The sequence below is a fragment of the Octopus bimaculoides genome, chromosome Z, assembly GCF_046866305.1.
Source record: "Octopus bimaculoides isolate indiv1 chromosome Z, ASM4686630v1, whole genome shotgun sequence".
In the NCBI taxonomy this organism is placed as follows: domain Eukaryota; kingdom Metazoa; phylum Mollusca; class Cephalopoda; order Octopoda; family Octopodidae; genus Octopus; species Octopus bimaculoides.
The window spans coordinates 28,339,263-28,358,368 of NC_142944.1; the positions used below are offsets into that span (position 1 = coordinate 28,339,263).

Here is a 19,106-nt window from a genome sequence, read left to right on the forward strand (position 1 = left end):
TATTTTGATATAAACAGTTATCATGAACATAACAAATAAATGCCTGATGACAATCTTCTTTAATTAACTCTTAACTATTGGAGAGGTCGAAGTTCAAAGGTAAATATTGTCATCTAGCCACGAGGAACTTATTTCGATAAACATGTTCTTGTTCAAACACTCTAGAGTTACTTCCCCTAATAACCCGGTTGGTTCAGTTTTTCGCTTAACAGTTATAAACTTTCTGTCCCAACAGCAACTTTTACAATGAAGGTATGTTGCTAAATTCTCTTAATACTTCTCTCGTTCTTTTAATCTTCTTGTATTCTGAAATGTATATATGAACATAAATAAGTGGTCTGTTAATATTTTCTTAATAATAATTCTTCAAATTTATATTTACACTAACATTTAAATACTCTTCGTACTGTTTACGTTGTCTTTCTTCATTGCACCTGTTGTTTACTCTGTGTACACATACACATATTGTTTATTTCATATAATATCATGAAATGTATTGCTTCATTAATGAATTTCTTTGAGATCCGTGTATTTACAATGGTTTTTGTAAAGCAAAATACTGATAAAAAAATTTTGAGTACACGCCCACTTAAGTACATCGGGTCTATGAATTCATTTGAAACATCATCTAGCTTTAAACTTTTAATATTCTGTGCCTATGCGTGTGCGCTTGATATCTATCTATCTATCTATCTATCTATCTATCTATCTATCTATCTATCTATCTATCTCTCTCTCTATATATATATATAGAGAGAGAGAAATTTAACGTTTCGCTGTATAAATACATTGGTAAAAATATCTCGTCCAACAAGCCAGTTTGTAATACCTACCTGATCCTAGTCAGATAATACTTTTGGAAAATGAGTGTTCCCTCAGAAAACAATTGGTACATCATTTTGATACTTTTGGTAAATATCTGAGATATATTAATACAAAGAAAATAGTGCACCAGAGATGCCAGAATGACTAACTGTACAATTATAGTCTTATGGGCAACAATGAAGTTATTGTATTAATTCATGTTGATCTGATTTCCCAGAGAGGTAATTGGAAATTTCATCACCAAATAGTTAACTGAAGAAATCTGAGAGATTTTTTTTGTAAAAGATGTAAGTTGGTGAGTTCATGGACATACTGAGCAGTTTCAGATGATGGCTTAGAAAGATATATATATGCACACAGGATATTCGGGCTAAATCTGACAGTGTGCATTAAAGGAAAAGAAAACTCAATATTCCATCCAAGGTATTATAAAAAATCAGAAAATGTCTACTAGATTATTGCTAACATTTTACTCAAAGTAGATGCCCTCAAAACAGCTCCAGAACCTGGCACAGGCATTCCTCACTGTGTCTCTGGGAAGATCTTTGAACACCTCCTTGATATTGGCCACCAGCTTGGCCTTGGTGCTGCAGCCTGAGTGGAGCAGTTGATATCTTTCTCAACTACACCTTACACAGTAGAATTCATGGGATTACAACCAAGGAGATTAGGAAGCCAGAAATTTGTGCCGGTAAAGTCATAGAAATCCTGCTGTCACACATATGGCCTTCTAGCCAAGATGTCAACACACTCTAAGATTTCACCACAAAGTAAAATGTATAGTGAGTTCAAACTTGAGCTCCTCACTTTTTCACCAATATAAAACATAACTGATGTCTGATAAATGAAAAAAACGAAGCAGTACAATATGAAATGCCTCTTATATAGTATCCAACAGAATGGTGTTAGGATTTAAAGCTTAACATTGACTTAGAGCTGGAACTAACCACTGGAGGCACATTAAAATGTATGCATATATGTTGCCTAAACTAACAGAGAGTACAGTAAAGAATGTGGGTCCCATGATAAAAAAGCATTCATGCAAAAACAGATAGAAAAATTGCAAATGACAAAATAATAGTGTAAAGAGCATGTGTGTGTAAGATTGGTGCAAAAATAACTGATGACATCAAAAGCAAGATTACAGGTAGGAAAAGATGCAAGTCTGCAAGATTGTAGAATTCATGGGAGAGTTAGTTATACTAAAGCTTGAATTTAAAAGTTGTATCAGGTGTCCATCATGAACCACTCCCAGAGCTAAACTTGTCATGAAAAAATCGAATGACAAAGTTAGTTACCATCATGTGTATGCAAGTGGTGTGTACAACAACTGCATAAAAAAACATGTAAGTATTCATGTCAATATGAATGAGTGTACATAAAGCAAGTGAAAATAAGAGATGAATGGAAAAAATGAGAATGTTTCATTCAAGACATTGCTGTTTCAAAAGAAAATCAAGCACAATCAATAAAAATATTGTGAGAAAAAACAGTGAAATGTCCATTGTTTTTCTTGCTAAAATTAATCTTTTTAACAATGAAGATATCATTTTAGTAAAAAGTGCTTCAAGTAACAGATTTGTAGAATGTTTATGGAGAAAATTTCTTGTTCTCTATTTTTGTATACTTTTGTTCAGTATTTCTTTATTGTACTTGCTTTGCAGTGTCTGACAAAAGTTCTCTATGTGAAAAGTGTATGGTTGCTTATCATTTAGATGTTGGATGTCACAAAATTTGTATTGTGTACATGTAACAATGTAATGCAGTTGCAAAAGCTCTTTGAGGCAGCAATCACTAACTCAAAGAGATTAAAACAGAAGATGATGGTTCATATTAAATTCAAAGGAAGACATTTTGATAGAAATATATTGTAAAGCTTGGATGTTACAATGAAGGGTTGTGATTCAGTGTATGACAGATAAGAAGCAATGGTAATGCAACATAGAAATACCTAAAAGTCTCTGTTAGAATGACTTGAGAAATGTCACTTCAGTGAGAGAAAGAGAAAAATGTCACCAAGAAAAACATTTTAGTCTAAAGAAATATGATTTTCTTGGTCCAAAGTCTGTAATATATTAGTATAAAAGTTACTACTGTTGAAGGTCATTAGATTACTTCCTTATGGATGATAGATGGAATGGGTTTAAGGAAATCCATGTCATTTCATAGATAACTGTGGACCAGTGGGCAAAGTAAATCTAAGATATGACATAAATGTTATGCTGGAGATTGTGTCCTGCAACTAATTGTCCCAATTTAAGTAACCTACCACTTTTAGACATCCACATAAAAGTATACAACTCCAAGGTAATATATTCTGCAAAGAAAACAGACACATATCAGCACTTCAATTCTTACTCTTGCCATTTCTCACACATCAAATGGAATATTCTGTATTGTGTGGTGAGATGTATTTGTGGGCAATCCAAAATTATGAAAAATTTGACTCTTTGCACTTAGAGGCTTTCTACAACTTCAACATTACCTCTTGAAACAAATAGATAGTAGGATTAAAAGAGATTGATATATCACAATTCAGGACATCTAGAAAGTTGAGAAGAATATTATTCCCCTTCTCAACCCACATGATCCAAGAATGACAAATATATCCACCTTCATAAAAGCAAATCTACCAATCCTATTTCAAATCCTCAAAATGAGAGGTCTTGTGAAAGAAAATTGTATAATAAACAGTGAATGTCAACCAAAAAAGATTTAAGAAATATTTCACAAGGCCAGAATCCATGTTATTCATGTCAGAAGATAACCCAAAACTTCTTGTAATAGCTTGTGGGGACAGCAGATATGGAATCATTTCAACTATTTGGAAAGTGGATCCTGTGGTATGGGGTAAAAACATAGCTCACCTACTTCACAGGTCCTCTTTTAATGTCGATCTGGGATATATCTATGAATGTTCTATATGCTTAATCTTTTAATGTCGATCTAGGCTATATCTATGAATGATCTGCATGCCTAACCTTTGGCCAGAACCTAGTGGCAAATTTCCTGAACTCACATGGCCACATCAGTCCCAAGTAACAGCCCCTAAAGTGAAAAAGGTTCATGTTAGTTGCTTTTCCACTCACTTGACATCCCTTGCTCCTATCCTTCTGGCAAGGTCCCTTAACCATTAATGTGACATCACTGACCCTTTGCTTCTGTCAAGGCCCCAGCCCCACATACCTCCCTGATTTCTAAGATCACCTCATCATCTCTATCTACGTCAAAATTCACCAGTCACCTTAGCAGATACCTCTCCCTTTGTCATCTCCACAAAGACGGAGTGCTGCTTGCATCCTTTTTTCCTCCTTTGTCATCCAACAACTTGACAATCCTGTGAACACCCAAGACATGATATGGTATTCCACCCAGAGGCATGTTATTTTGAGAATTCACAGTTGTTACTATTCCTTTTCCCCCATTGAAACATGCAACAAGCATTTGAAGGCTTGACCTAGGCTTCATTCCCTACTTGCACAAAGGCAGTCTCTCTCTCTTTCCAGTTTACTGTGATACCATACACAGATGTCATCATTCATATCTGTATGTTGCTCTGCATGGCACCAACTCATCAGCCTGTCCTCACTGGGTGACATATACCAAAATACTGCCTCAGTTGGTGAGATATGTTCCCTCTCCACCATGGCTTTGAAAATGTGATGGTGTCTCTCCATGATCCAATTTCCACTCAGTCTATATGCCACTCTGAAGAAGTGATTCATGTTCCACTCATCAAGCATTTCCTTCAACACCTCCAAAGGAAATGCAGTGCTGATGTCCATCAGCAATTCACCCACGGTGCTCTGCTCCAGGAATATCTCATTCAGGATTCGTGCAGCTTCATCTGCAGTCCCCATCTTGATTTCCTTCAATATTATCATCTGCCCTGGTTCACAGTCAATCATCAAGAGATATATCCCCAGCCAGTAGTGAGTCACATCCACTGCCAATTGTTTCCCATTATATTTCACTGAGATGTTTCCTGCAGTGGAGTTGATGGATTGACACCTGTCACAACTCTCAACCAATTTCTGAACGCACTATCTAGTAACATCAGGATCAACTTTCTTGGCTAGGTATAGAGTCCTGTCCACTCCCACATGATGTGTAGTAGGCAGTCTCTCTTTAGTTCCAAGTCATTCAACCAACACACTGCAGCTATCCCCCACTCCAAATACTCTGGCACTTCCAACCTTGGTTAGGATGTCTGTCTTATTTCTTTCCAAGGGCACAAAGACCATGCTTAACTTCAGACTGAATTCAGTAGTTAGCTCTCCCAGAATCCCTCAGCAGTGCTTTATTAACATCTCTGCTGCTCCTTTTGTTTGGGCACTTCTCTTATGAATGATCACTGATACTACTCATGCAAACACAGTGGCCGATTTTGTTCAAATCTTGATAGTATGCAACCTTATATCAGGGCCAGATTCGCTCCTTTTGGTACTGTGTCCAATTCAACTGTGTTGATGTGGTTGCAATCATCCATTTTCCTGAGCCAGGTAGCATCCTTCACCTCAATGCTCCCTATTTCCAGAATATTCTCTATCACTATGCTGTTAGCATCACACCATGTGGTTCCCTTCTCCATTTGGGCACATATTAGCTTCCACTTATTGGGTCTGCCACTCTTACCCACTGCATCATAGCCACAGTCCTCTCTCTCTCTCCCACTTTGTTACCCCAGCTCATCCCATCCTTTTATCTCTTGATGTAGCTATATGCCGTTGGGATCCACCCTGCAATTGTTTAGTAAACCAATAGTTTCCCACACATTGGAAACAGTTCTTGTTTGTTCATATTGGTATCTAATTTCGGAATTTCATTTCCTCTCCAAAATATGTCAGCCTTGTCTCTTCACAGTATGAACCCCAGTCGAGTTCCTCTGGCAGTTTTGTGGTTAGTTCAAACTTCTTTATGACCTATGACCTCTGTTGCTGACACCACAGTCTCATTTACTAAGATGTCATCAATATAGTAATTGGTGCTTTTTCTTACCATGTCCTCCTTTCCCAGAATAGATTTGGGAAACATTGCCATGACCTTTGATACTGAATTCTGCCCCAAACCCAGCCTAGTCAAACAGTATGTCTGGCCCTTATATCTTACCAGCTGATACCATATTTCTCAGCCACATGTAGCTGTAAATATACCAGCTTCAAGTTGACAATTGCGGAAGCTCTTGTTATCTGTCTCCATTTTCACAATGGTTCTCCCCAGACATTAGTAACATTGCTGCCTTTATGGAACAGTACAAAATCATTCAGCTCTCACAAGTCTGGTACCAATCTAACATTGTTTTTCATTGGCTGCACCACTGCCATTAGCAGCACTATGTACCTCCTCCTTCCACCTCTCCCTCAAACTTGCTCCTAACATCTCATTTCAGGGTAAACTTATAACAGCTCACCTTATTTCTTAATGTTGGGGAGTGTCCTTTACAATACCACTCAGTTGTCCACTGCTGGCTGTTGAATACAGTCTGAAGATCCTTGTCTATAATGGTGTATGCAACACATTTCTCTTCAGGGCTCTCCTAACTTACCTATTACAGACTCACGACACATGATACCTCTGCAACACCAATTGTAACCTTATCTTCACTACCTATGATACCTCCTAGGTGGCCAATCATAATCTAGCCCACAATCACATCAACTTGATCCACATGGTCAATCCACATGGTCTCAGTCCACATGGTCAATCACACTTGCTCGCACCACTTCACTGCTACCTCTACATCTAATTTCTCTGCCATCAACTGGTCTTACACTACACATCCTGTTCCACTATTTAGCCTCTTTTGGTGTCACTAAGGTCATTGTACCACTTGTGTCCATTAGGGCTTTTAACACCTTCCTCACAACTGGAACATCCATTATAGGAAGCAACTTTATAAGTACCTCTGTTTGCTTGCAGGGATTGCTAGTGGCACAATAGTTGCCTTTTCATTATTTTCCTGACTGCAGTTGCTGACAATATGTCCTGCCTACTTGCATCAGTAGTGAATTGGTTTGGGCTTTGGCTTCCTGCAGCCCCTTAGCATGTGCAGGTTCTAACACTTAAAGTACAGGCCTTTAAATGTTTGCAGGCACTCCACAGAGTATCTTCTCTCCTAGTCATTCTTTGATTACCACCTGATGCTGTAGGCTTCCATAGCTGGTAGCACCATAACATTCTGCTTGGCGTTTCATATTGACACACAAGCTTGAGTGATGAGTTCACTCATAGACATCATGTCATTGCCTAGTAAATGTTGCAGTCACACTGATATCTCATTGGGGAAGCCATTTACAAATGCTAGCCACTCAGACTTTTCCAGGCCTTCCCCTGTAAACTCTAAGAGTGTGGTTAATCTCCAAATTTCTGCTGCATACATGTTCACTTACTCTCCCATCCATCTTGCCTTTCCAAGTTTGGTAAACACAGTGTGACCTTTCCACAAACATTTCCTGTAAGCACTGTTCCATCTTCTCCACATCCAGTTAGTCCACTTTTTCCATTTTAAGGTACAATGCCAATGCATTTCTTTCCAAGTACGGAGCCATGAAACCTGCCATTTCCTCAATGCCTTGCAGCCTGGCCACCACCTTGATTATCTGAATCCAGGTGATAACATCTCCCTCATCACAGAAGGGTCTGATGGCATCATTATTGATCCTTATTTTTGTTGATATATATTATCCAGAAAAGGGAGAAAAAATGCACAAAGGCCAAGGAAGCTTGGGGTTGTGGGGTAAAAAAAATGTAACTCACTTACCTTGCAGCTCCTCTTGTGATGTTGATCCTTTCCAGATGGGATATGTTCATGAGTGACCTATCTGCCTAACCTCCTACCAGAATCTAGTGGAAAATTTCCTGAACTCACACAGCAACCATGTCCATCTTGAGTGACAGCCCCAAAGCAAAAGAGGCCCACACTAATTGTCTTTCTACTCACATGACCTCCATTGCTCTTGTCTTTCCAGCAAGAACCCTTGGCCATTTGTGTGATGTCACTGGCCCTATACTTCTGGTGAGGTCACCAGTCCTACAGCTCCAAAATAAGATTTAAAAGTGGATACTCTTTCCAAATAGATGCAAACATAAACTGCAAAACAAGAAATTTTTTATATTGCATAACCTGTCCCACCTGCAAAGAAAATGGGATCAGTCAGACTGAAAACATCCTTTATGAATGAGCAATAACATATAAACAACAGATTAAACAAGCAGATTTACAGAGGATCCCATGATTGAATACCTAGAAATCTGTAAAAGCCTAAGGGATGATTCAAAACAATTGAAGAAAATGGAAAAATATTTTTCTAAAATTGAATGTGTAAGAACTCTATGGAAACACAGAGAATGTTATTACAAAATGAGTTTTTGAGATAACCAAACCAAACCATCACCACATATTAATGATGCTGATGTTTTTGCTGTTACTGAAACAGATAACTAAAAAAAAATAAGCTTTAAACAATCATCATGCATGCACACACATATACATACAAATACATAAATAAAAGAAAATCATATATTTTGAACAAAAAACAGTCAACTGTTTAATGATTTCCCTGATTAAAGTTAAAAATTTATTGAAACTAGTAGACAGCCAGACATTTCATAACTAGAACAACCAATCAGAAATCTTTTGTCTTCTGTTTCATTTTTCAATAAATAGCTGACATTTCTTTATATACACTGAAATCAATAAACAGATGACCTTTTTGCCACCTAAACTGCTTAAAAAGCTAATCCTCCTGAAAAGTTACTTGTCTTTTGTTTAAACATGTATGTCACACAAGCACATGCACACGCAAAACGGGTCAAACATCTTAACTGATCAGTCCCAAACATTCTTTGTCCAACCCCTACACTCAAGCAAACAAATTTATGAAAAGTATTTGAATTCCTGACATTTTCAATAAACACCTGACATCCCTCACACAATACACATAACAATTCACAATTTTTTAAAAATTTCAGTAGGAATGAAAGCACTAAAAAGAGTATAAGTAATAATCCTTTCTCTTATAGGCACAATGCCTGACATTTTGGGGAAAGGGGATTGTCAGTTACATTGACCCTCAGTGTTCAATTACAGCATGTAACACTATTGGGGATACCAATTTGCATATTAAACACATCCTTGCCACTGGCACGTACCTACACAGCTCTACTTACTATTTAAGCAATGTATTGCTGGATAGTTAATGAGTTGAATGTGATGCTGAAGAAGAAGCAATAACTCCTGAAATATGTGTATACATTCATTATCTATTTTGCTATCTTAATTGCATTGTTTACATAGATGTGCTTGCATACAAAATGCTGTAGTTTTCAATGCTGGCTCTAAATTCTAAGGGAAATCTGTAGAGATAATTTTAAGATGGAAACAACTAAAAAGTGGTACACAGGATTGACTTATAAACCTTTAATACACTTGGTAGTATATTATGGAGGCTAAACGAAATACAATGTTCCTACAAGCAATCAATATATATATATATATGTGTATATAGTATTTTTTATTTTTTACTTATTTTAGTTATTGGACTGCAGCCATGCTGGAGTACTGCCTTGAAAGGCTTAGTTGAACAAATCAGCCCCAGTACTTATTATTTTTAAAGTCTGGTACTTACTTATTCTATGAGACTCTATCAGTGAACCACTAAGTCACAGGGATGTAAACACTCCAACACTAGCTGTTAATTGGTGTTGGGGCAAAACATGAACACACACACACGTACACACATATGTATGCACGCACGCACACACACACACACACACACACACACATACACACACACAAATCAGGTTCCTTTTATTTTCTGGCTAACATATCTGCTCAGAAGGCTTTATTCAGCCCAAGGCAATAGTAGAAGACACTTTGCTCAAGGTGCCATACAGTGGGACTGAACCCAGAACCATGTGGTTGAAATGCAAACTTCTTACCACACAGTCATGCCTACATCTGTGTGTATGAGTGTGTGTGTGCGTGCATGCATGTGTATGTCACTATATCATTGGATTGACCAAGATGTCAGATTTTTTGTATAGCTCTTGTCATGGTCACAGTGTGATTCCTTACATTGCTGTAGGTTCTGAATGATGCCAGTGTGCTGTCAGGACAGACCAGCCAACATTCTCCCAGAACAGAGCACCAGTTCATCACAGGGTTACCCATTTATATATATCTTTTTGGAATAATGATTTTTGAAGCACATTTCATACAGTTATAAAGAATATTTACCTGCTTTTCTTTATAGCTACATGTGATGTGCTTCGCAAATCAGTATTCCAAATCAGAATTATTTTATGTTCTCTTGAAGGATTATAAAATTCTGACATCTTATAACTGTGGTATTTCATCTTAGGGAGGCTCCTTTAAAGACTTAGAGTGTTAAAAAACACAGTTTACTTTAAAGCTAGACAAAATGAAACTGCCCCAAATGTGAATGAGAATGATGTATATCAATATTTTGTAGTATTTTCTGCTTGTCAGTGCCATATATTCACCTCACTTCCAAAATGAATTTGAATTACCAACCAAATGTATATGCAGACAATGTAAAATGTATCTGCTAATGTGAAAAAGCACTGCACAAGTAAAACAAATTTCAGATTTTGTGTTAGAAGGAATTCCTTAATGTAATCATTGCCAATGTCACGTATTTAATCTATGTGTGTTGTTAAATGCTTTTAAACTGTGGTATTTCATCTGAAGGAGGCTCCTTTAAAGATGTATAGTGCTAGGCAAAATGAAACCATCCCAGTAGTGAATGAGAATAACATATATTGATATTTCATCAGTGCCATGAAGCAGAAATTACTGTGAAATATTGATATATATGATTCTTGTTCACTTCCAGGGCTGAATTATTTAATCTAGTTTTGTAATATACAGTATTTTTTAACTCTATATATCTTTAAAGGGGCATCTCTTGGATGAAATATACCAGCTACTAGCATTTAACAAGATGCATACATTAAGTATGTGATATGATAATGTTTGCATCATTAGGTTGCTTCCAACTTAAAGCTTTTATGTATGTACACACACACACACACACACACGTGTGTGTGTGTGTATGTATAGGTACATGTAAGTGCATATATATATATATATATATATATATATATATATATATATATATATATATATGTAGTAACGCCGTGCGCATGCGTAGTCTCACGCATGCATGGAATTAAACAAGCAAGCGTTCCCGCTTCTATTCTATCTCTTTCTCGGTCGGCCGGCCATGAGCATGGACGTGTCAAGCAGTGTCTCCAACATACCAACTCTGGAGACAGTCTTTTTCTTGCTGGCCAGCAATAGAGCATGGACGTGTTTAGCTGTCACTCTCCATCTTTCGGACTTACGCTCGACAGCTCGCTTACATCTACATAACAACGTCCCAACAACTATGCTCACACACACAGAAGCTGTAACAACAAACAAGAGCTAAAGATATATATATTTACCACCTGAATAAATGTTGTTTAAGTTGATAGTCTGGAGTTCAGCGTTCCGTTATATTCTTTAATTTTATATAGGAAAGTCAGGTATACATCTAATGATGTATAACCAACTTTCCTATACTGGTGACCCCCGACGTGATTCAAACACGCAGCCAGCTGAGCTACAATACCAACCTATAACTGGTGAACCCCGACTAAAGAACAAATACGGCCATGGAGACTGAACTACGTATTACCAACATCAACAAGCGCGGTTTTTATCTCGCCTCTGTTAGAGTGGCTGTTTCCACTCACGATAAACAGACAAGAATTACAGCCTGCGACTTTCCAATTGTGTACTAAAAAACTTGGTATAAAACTCTCACGTGTACTGACTTCTTATCTGCTGGTGATATCTCACATACATATAGACGGCCTGTCTTTTATTATGTTCTTATATGTCGCATTCACACTCTCACATACACATACATCTTTTATGCCACACTAAATAACTCTTGTTATTCATTTCATACGGTTGTCTTTTCTATCATCTCATTACTGGTATTTACGAAATCTATGTTATCGTAGGATAACATATTTGTATATCATCATTGAAAAATTATTTTTGTGTTCGACGTGTGACACGTTTAAATAAAAGGAGTCCTCTGTTTTTCCATTCGTCACCATTTCTCCTTTTTGAGTTCGCACGGTCGTTCTTTCATCTTGGGTTAAGAAAATATTTCTTCGAGGTTTTCGCTAATGGTCGTACAGAGATTTGTCTGTCGATCGTCTGTAAAAGCGCACCTCTTCAAACACTCATCACCAAACAGCCTTTTCGCCACCAGCTTCGTTCAACCAAGATTACCACCGTGACGACAACAATTACTACTACCAACTACAAGCATTCCCCCCGACGTCGCCAAGTTTCAACAGGACATTCTATCTCCTTGTGGGACTCTTGTACGAATTGGATTTTTTCTCTACAGACACTTTCACTTGTTCTGTGTTTTCACTCACACACACACTTGTGCACTCATATATTTACTTTCCTTTCAGGGAAAACAAACAATCTGACTTTTACATCGCGTGATTCCAGTTTCCTGGACAGTTGTCATCACGGTTGTTTTGTCATTGTCATTTCATTTGTACATTGCATGCATGTATCACACGAGTGTACATTTCATTTCTTTCATTTTTCTTTGTGTGTGTTTTGTGCTACATCTTGGTGGTTTTCAGTGGCCATCCTGCCTCAGGCGTTCTAACAGATTTCATATTATCGTGCGTTTTCACACTGGCAAGGGAGCCCTGTAGTAACGCCGTGTGCATGCGTAGTCTCACGCATGCGTGGAATTAAACAAGCAAGCGTTCCCGCTTCTATTCTATCTCTTTCTCGGTCGGCCGGCCATGAGCATGGACGTGTCAAGCAGTGTCTCCAACATACCAACTCTGGAGACAGTCTTTTTCTTGCTGGCCAGCAATAGAGCATGGATGTGTTTAGCTGTCACTCTCCATCTTTCGGACTTACGCTCGACAGCTTGCTTACATCTACATAACAACGTCCCAACAACTATGCTCACACACACAGAAGCTGTAACAACAAACAAGAGCTAAAGATATATATATTTACCACCTGAATAAATGTTGTTTAAGTTGATAGTCTGGAGTTCAGCGTTCCGTTATATTCTCTAATTTTATATAGGAAAGTCAGGTATACATCTAATGATGTATAACCAACTTTCCTATATATATATATATATCATCATCATCATCATCATCATCATCATCATCATCGTTTAACGTCCGCTTTCTATGCTAGCATGGGTTGGACGATTTGACTGAGGACTGGTGAAACCGGATGGCAACACCAGGCTCCAATCTAATTTGGCAGAGTTTCTACAGCTGGATGCCCTTCCTAACGCCAACCACTCAGAGAGTGTAGTGGGTGCTTTTACGTGTCACCCGCACGAAAACGGCCACGCTCGAAATGGTGTCTTTTATGTGCCACCCGCACAAGCCAGTCCAGGGGCACTGGCAACGATCTCACTCGAAAATCCTACGGGAGCCAGAGAATGTGTGTGTGTATGTCTGTATGTGTGCATTACTAAAACTCGAGAACTACCCAACTGATTTCATTCAAATTTTACACATGCCTTACTTAGGGTACGTGCAGTGTCATGGGCCCCAAAAATTTTGGGGCAATGACCGAGGCAATGACTTGTGACTGAGACCTTTGGAAATATGCTGTGCGTGAGAAGACCCGGCAAGCCAAATGAGACCATAATCCAAGGCCTCTGCCAAGGGTGTAGCCAGCCCACTTATGCATACCTTTCCTTCATTGGACACTAAACTCCGCTTGTGAAGACCTGTTGAGGCAAGTGAAATCGAAATCAAACTAAATTTGACAACTGACCCCCTGCCAACATCTCCTCCATTGGACACTAAACTCGGCTTGTGAAGACATGCTGGGGCAAGTGAAAGCGAAATCGTGATGGCACCTGTACTAGTGGAGCGCTAAGATCACTGTTTGAGCGCAATCGTTGCCCGAGCAGCTGACTGGCTTCCGTGCCAGTGGCATGTAAATAGCACCATTTGAGTGTGATCGTTACCACATGCCAATGGCATGTAAAAAGACATTTAAGCGAGGTTGTTGCCAGTTGCTAGACTGGCTCCTCTGCAGGTGGCATGTAAAAGCACCTACTACACTCTCGGAGTGGTTGGCGTTAGGAAGGGCATCCAGCTGTAGAAACTCTGCCAAATTGGATTGGAGCCTGGTGTAGCCATCTGGTTCACCAGTCCTCAGTCAAATCGTCCAACCCATGCTAGCATGGAAAGCAAACGTTAAACGATGATGATGATATATATTAGGTTGTTCAGAAAGTAATTGGATTTTACTAGAAAGGATATGCCACATTCAATGAAACATTTCTTTTTCTGAAAAAATGTTTGAAAGACTGCTTTTAACTTCTTTGCTGTTTCTGAATGTTTTACCTCTTATAAAATATTGTAGTGACTGAAACACATGGTAATCTGTAGGTGTTAAGTTAGGTTAGTATGGAGGAAGTGGAAAAACTACCCATCCTAATGATCTTCCTTTTTGGTTTTGTTTCCATGAGTGTGACTGCATTGTCATGCTGGAGAATAACACCATTTCTGTTAACCAAAGCTAGCCACTTTCAACATAATTTTAAAGTTACATGATCAAGTTGTTGGCAATAGGCATCTGTATTGATGGTCCCTCTATGTTCCAGTAGCTCGTAATGGTCAATACATTTCATGTTTCACCAAACACAGCGCAAGGATTTTTGTGGATGAGGTTCTTGGTTTTAGTGTTGGCATTGACCTCTCACTACATGATGACCATTGGCTGTTGTAATGCAAAACCCATTCTTCATCATCTGTAACAATGCACTGCAGAAATGATAGGTTTTTATTCCTGGTTAGGAGACTGCTGCAGATGGTAGAATGTTGTGTCTGGTTGTCGGGTGTAAGCTCATGTGGATTCCAAATTCTCTCTCTGCATGTTTTCCCAGTTTGCTTGAGATGTTTATGGATGGTTGAGCATGACATTAAATTTTTGTGTCAAATCTCTGGTACTTTGACATGGATCCAATACAATAGTCTCATTCAAAATGTTGTTGTTTAGAGTAAGGCTTGTCAGATGATATGTCACAATTGCTACCTTTAAACCTTTTAAACCACAGCTGACATATATAAGCTTTCACTGCATCTGGATACACTTCATAAACATTTTTCATTGCTTCTGTAGTGGTACTTTTCTTTCGAAACTCATACAGTAAGCAATGATGAATATGTTGTTTCATAAAATGTTTATACTCCATGGGATTAATTACCAAAATAACTATGAATAGCACACTGTAGGATAGAAGAGATGATATACTATTTCTAGACAGTTACTGACTTTGGTTCTAACATGACTGGTTGATTCATATTTCATAGTGGTGAAAAATCAGTATTGACTCAAGTATTTTAATAAGAAATGTATTTATATTTGTGTATGTATACATACGTATGTTTTTTTTTTTTTATGCTGTTTGTCTGATATATGGCACTGGTGCAAGTGTATTTCATTATCTGTCCCTCTTACCACCCATTGATGACTTTGAATAGCTTAGTTTGTTGTTGGGTTTATGACACTTTCTCTCGTATAAGGTCTAGCTAAGCTTTGTATATTTGCTCTCTGATCCTCATCGAGATGAGGGATTTAAAATATATTTGATATGAACCAAACCTTAAATGTTAAACTTTAGATTTAAATTTTTATTCACTTGAAAGAAATAGTTTTTTTCATGATGTAATTGATTTGTTCATCAATAAAAACACATCTGAAACAGCTGTAGTGAGCTTCAACTGATTTGTGTTCTTTTACACATGTGCGTGCACAAACACACACACATACACACACATGCATGTAAGTGTAATTAGTTTGAGTGTATGTAAGTACGTGTTATCATTTGGGGATTCTTTCCTTATTTTTGTGTGACAATGAGAACATATCAGCACAGTCATCTCTCTTGCACACCACATCTGCTGCCTCTTATGCCCAACTTTTCTCTCAAGATGCTTACACTCTGTCATACATGCATATATATATATATATATATATATATACACACACACACACACACATATATATATAAGAGAGAGAGAGAGAGAGAGAGAGAGAGAGAGAGAGAGAGAGAGAGATGTGTATATACATATACTTTTATTTATATAGACCCTTTACAGGTATCATGTAATGATTCTTGAACACTTTCATCAGAGATGGCTGAGATATATTCTGAATGTTGGCCAGGCTTTGTGGACTTCAGTCACAGAAGTTTTGAGAGGAGCTGACTTTCTGAGCATTAAGACAATGGTGCAGAAGGATCATGTACTTTGAACTGGAAAACTTATCCAGATAAATGATTGGAGGATTTCTAAACAGATGCTATATGGTGAACTTGTCTGTGGAAAGAACCCCCAGCAGAAACTAAGACAACAGTTTAACGATTGTGTAAAGTCCTTGTTGAAAACATGTGAAATATGCAAGATGATTTATCATCACCACCAGCAGAGGAAACAAGTGGGAAAGGAGTGAGTATTCTTGGAAAAACACATTTTACATGCATAATTTTAGAAAATTTCTTGAAAACACAGTCATTGTTGTGAATGGGAGAAGCTTGTTCTGCAATATCTGCAGACATGTATGCTTATCAAGAGCTGAACTCATTAGTCACCAGCAGAGCCACAAATGTGATGGTATTCTTCTGTCATGAGTGAACAGCCATCATATATATGTTGTTATTTTTATGTATATATATATATATATTAGGGTGTCCTGTTTTCAGGGTAAAAAAATTTTATGATTGCACCATTGTCTTGTGTGGTGCCAGTGAATGAAAAAAAACGAGACGTACAAAGTGATAGGGCTCTAAAACCATTTTTGTGACTACACAAGACACCTGAAGTTGAAAAAAATGGTCAAAACTGACCATTTTTATTGTGCTTGTATAGTGTCAAATTGAAAGGTATCTGTTTAATATTTGTTTCATAAGTCTCATTTGGATCTACATTATGCTAGAAAATTATAGTGCAGGTGCATAATTTATTTTTAGTGATTTTATGGCAAGCACAATGTATCATGGTTGACAAAAGTTTTTTATTGTAAATCAACAACAACCTTCCAAAATACATTTTTGAATATACTTTTAAAGTATATTCTATATATATATATATATATATATATATATATATATATATATTTATATATGTATATATATAGTTATATACTATAAATAGAATCCTCAGTACATTCCTATTCAGTTATTTTTAACAGGAAATATTATGACTAGATGTTCATTGTTCACTTAACACTTAAATATGGGAAACCCTGCTGAAAATATATTTAAAATACATTTAACTGCCATTCCAAATTGCCCAGGAGGCTGCAGTTCAGGCTCCTTACCTTTTTGTTCATGTGGAGAGTTCCCTTGTTCTTTTCTATTCATGGTTGTTCAACATCTAGTAGGTTTTAACATTTTTAGTCAATTATGTAATTTTATGCTTGTTATAAGGTCATTAGAAATGAATTTTACACTTTGCACCATAATTTTCTAGCATAATTTAGTTCCACATGAGACTTACAAAATAAACATTAAACTTTTTGATTTGACATTACACAAGCACAATAAAAATGGCCAATTTTTCAGCTTCAGGAAGCTTTTGAAGTAAAAAAAATAGTTTTAGAGACTTGTTACTTTGTATACCTCATTTTTTCATCCACTGGCACCACACAAGATAATGGTGCAATCATAAAAAATTTTTGTCCTGAAAATGGGACATCCTAATACATATATATATATATATGCATATATACACATAAAATATACTTGCATAAAGAACAGCTTGAAAATCTGCAAGATAATTCTGAAGATATGAGAACTGGAAGCACTCACTGAATAGAGGTCAGTGGAGAAGTTCTTGCTACCAAGCCATCTCCAATTTTGAGGCAGCAAAGATCAACATTCTGAAGGGAAAAAACCCCCAGTGTAGAGCTAGGCCCAGTCTACCTCCAAATGTCGGTGACCACCACTGCAACATCTGGAAAAGGATCTGTAAATCATTGATAGGTCCATATTCACACAGGTTTTCTCAAGCATAGCATATTGCCATTTGTCCCAATCCTTTGTCATCTCCATGTGACTCAACATCTTGAGGTCAGTCTTCACTACTGCATCCTGTGTCTTCCTGGGTCTCCCACTTTCACAGGGTCCTTCTACATTTAGTAATTGGCACTTCTTTATGCAGCTGTCCTCTCCTCATTTGTACATATCACATGATTAAACCAGCACAGTGTCTTCTCTTACACACCACATCTGATGCCTCTTATGCCTAATTTTTCTCTCAGTACATTTGTGTTTTTGTTCAGGCATATTTATGTTAAACATATAAAGAGGCAAGCTAGTTTCATTACTTTCTAGTATTCATGTCTTCTTTCACAACCCATGTTTCACTACAATATAGCATTGCTGTTTATACACAAGTACAATTTTGCCTTTCATTCTGAGAGAGAATGTTTTGTTACCAACAGAGGTAATAGCTCTGAGCAATTTTCCATCTGGTTCTTATTGTAGCAATTATATTGGGTCATCCCATAAATGATGCAAGTTTTTATACTTATTTTATTTATCAAAATTAAGATAAACAAAGTTCTTTTTTTTATCTAAAATATACTCTTCTTCATTTTCTACAGTGTTCTTCTACCTCTGTGGTAGACTTGCAAGGCCCCTCTTCCAAAATTCACTAGTTCATGACAAAAACTACTCTTCCAGTACTGTTCTGACCTCATCTACAGATTTCATATTTTTTCCATCTAAATGATTTTGAAGACTGTGAAATAAATGATAATCGGATGGGGTAATGCCCAGCAAATATGATGGGTGGGGACACTTTTCCCATTCTAACTGCTCCAGCCTTTGGAATGTCATTCTCACTGTATGTGGCTGAGCATTATCCTGATGGAAGAATCCCAATTGTTTTGAAACCAAAGATGGCCGTTTTTCTTCTGGTGCTGGTGTCGATGAATTGTTGAACGACCGAATTCAAGCTTCTCTGCTAGTTCCTCAACAGTTACGATGGGATTTTGTTCCACCAGGCTTTGCAGGATGTCTTCATCGAGCTCTACAGATCTTCCAGGATGAGGCTTGTCTTCTGGACTGTAGTTTCTGGCTTGAAATTTTTGGAACCACTATTTACACTGGCTTGTGCTTATTGCCCGATCCTCATATACTGCATTAATATTCCACATGCCTTTTGTTGCGTTGTTGCCTTTATTG

General features: G+C 37.4%; 1 protein-coding gene across 1 annotated transcript in view; it reads left to right on the top strand.

Moving 5' to 3' along the window:
• Positions 1 to 203: 203 nt before the first annotated feature.
• Positions 204 to 19,106, top strand: part of LOC106867788 (sorting nexin-5) — a 109,969-nt gene continuing 91,066 nt past the window's right edge. The window contains exon 1 of the mRNA XM_014912780.3: positions 204 to 252. Within this exon, the coding sequence (XP_014768266.1) occupies positions 247 to 252 (6 nt within the window). The 5' untranslated portion in view covers positions 204 to 246. The remainder of the gene's footprint in view (positions 253 to 19,106) is intronic.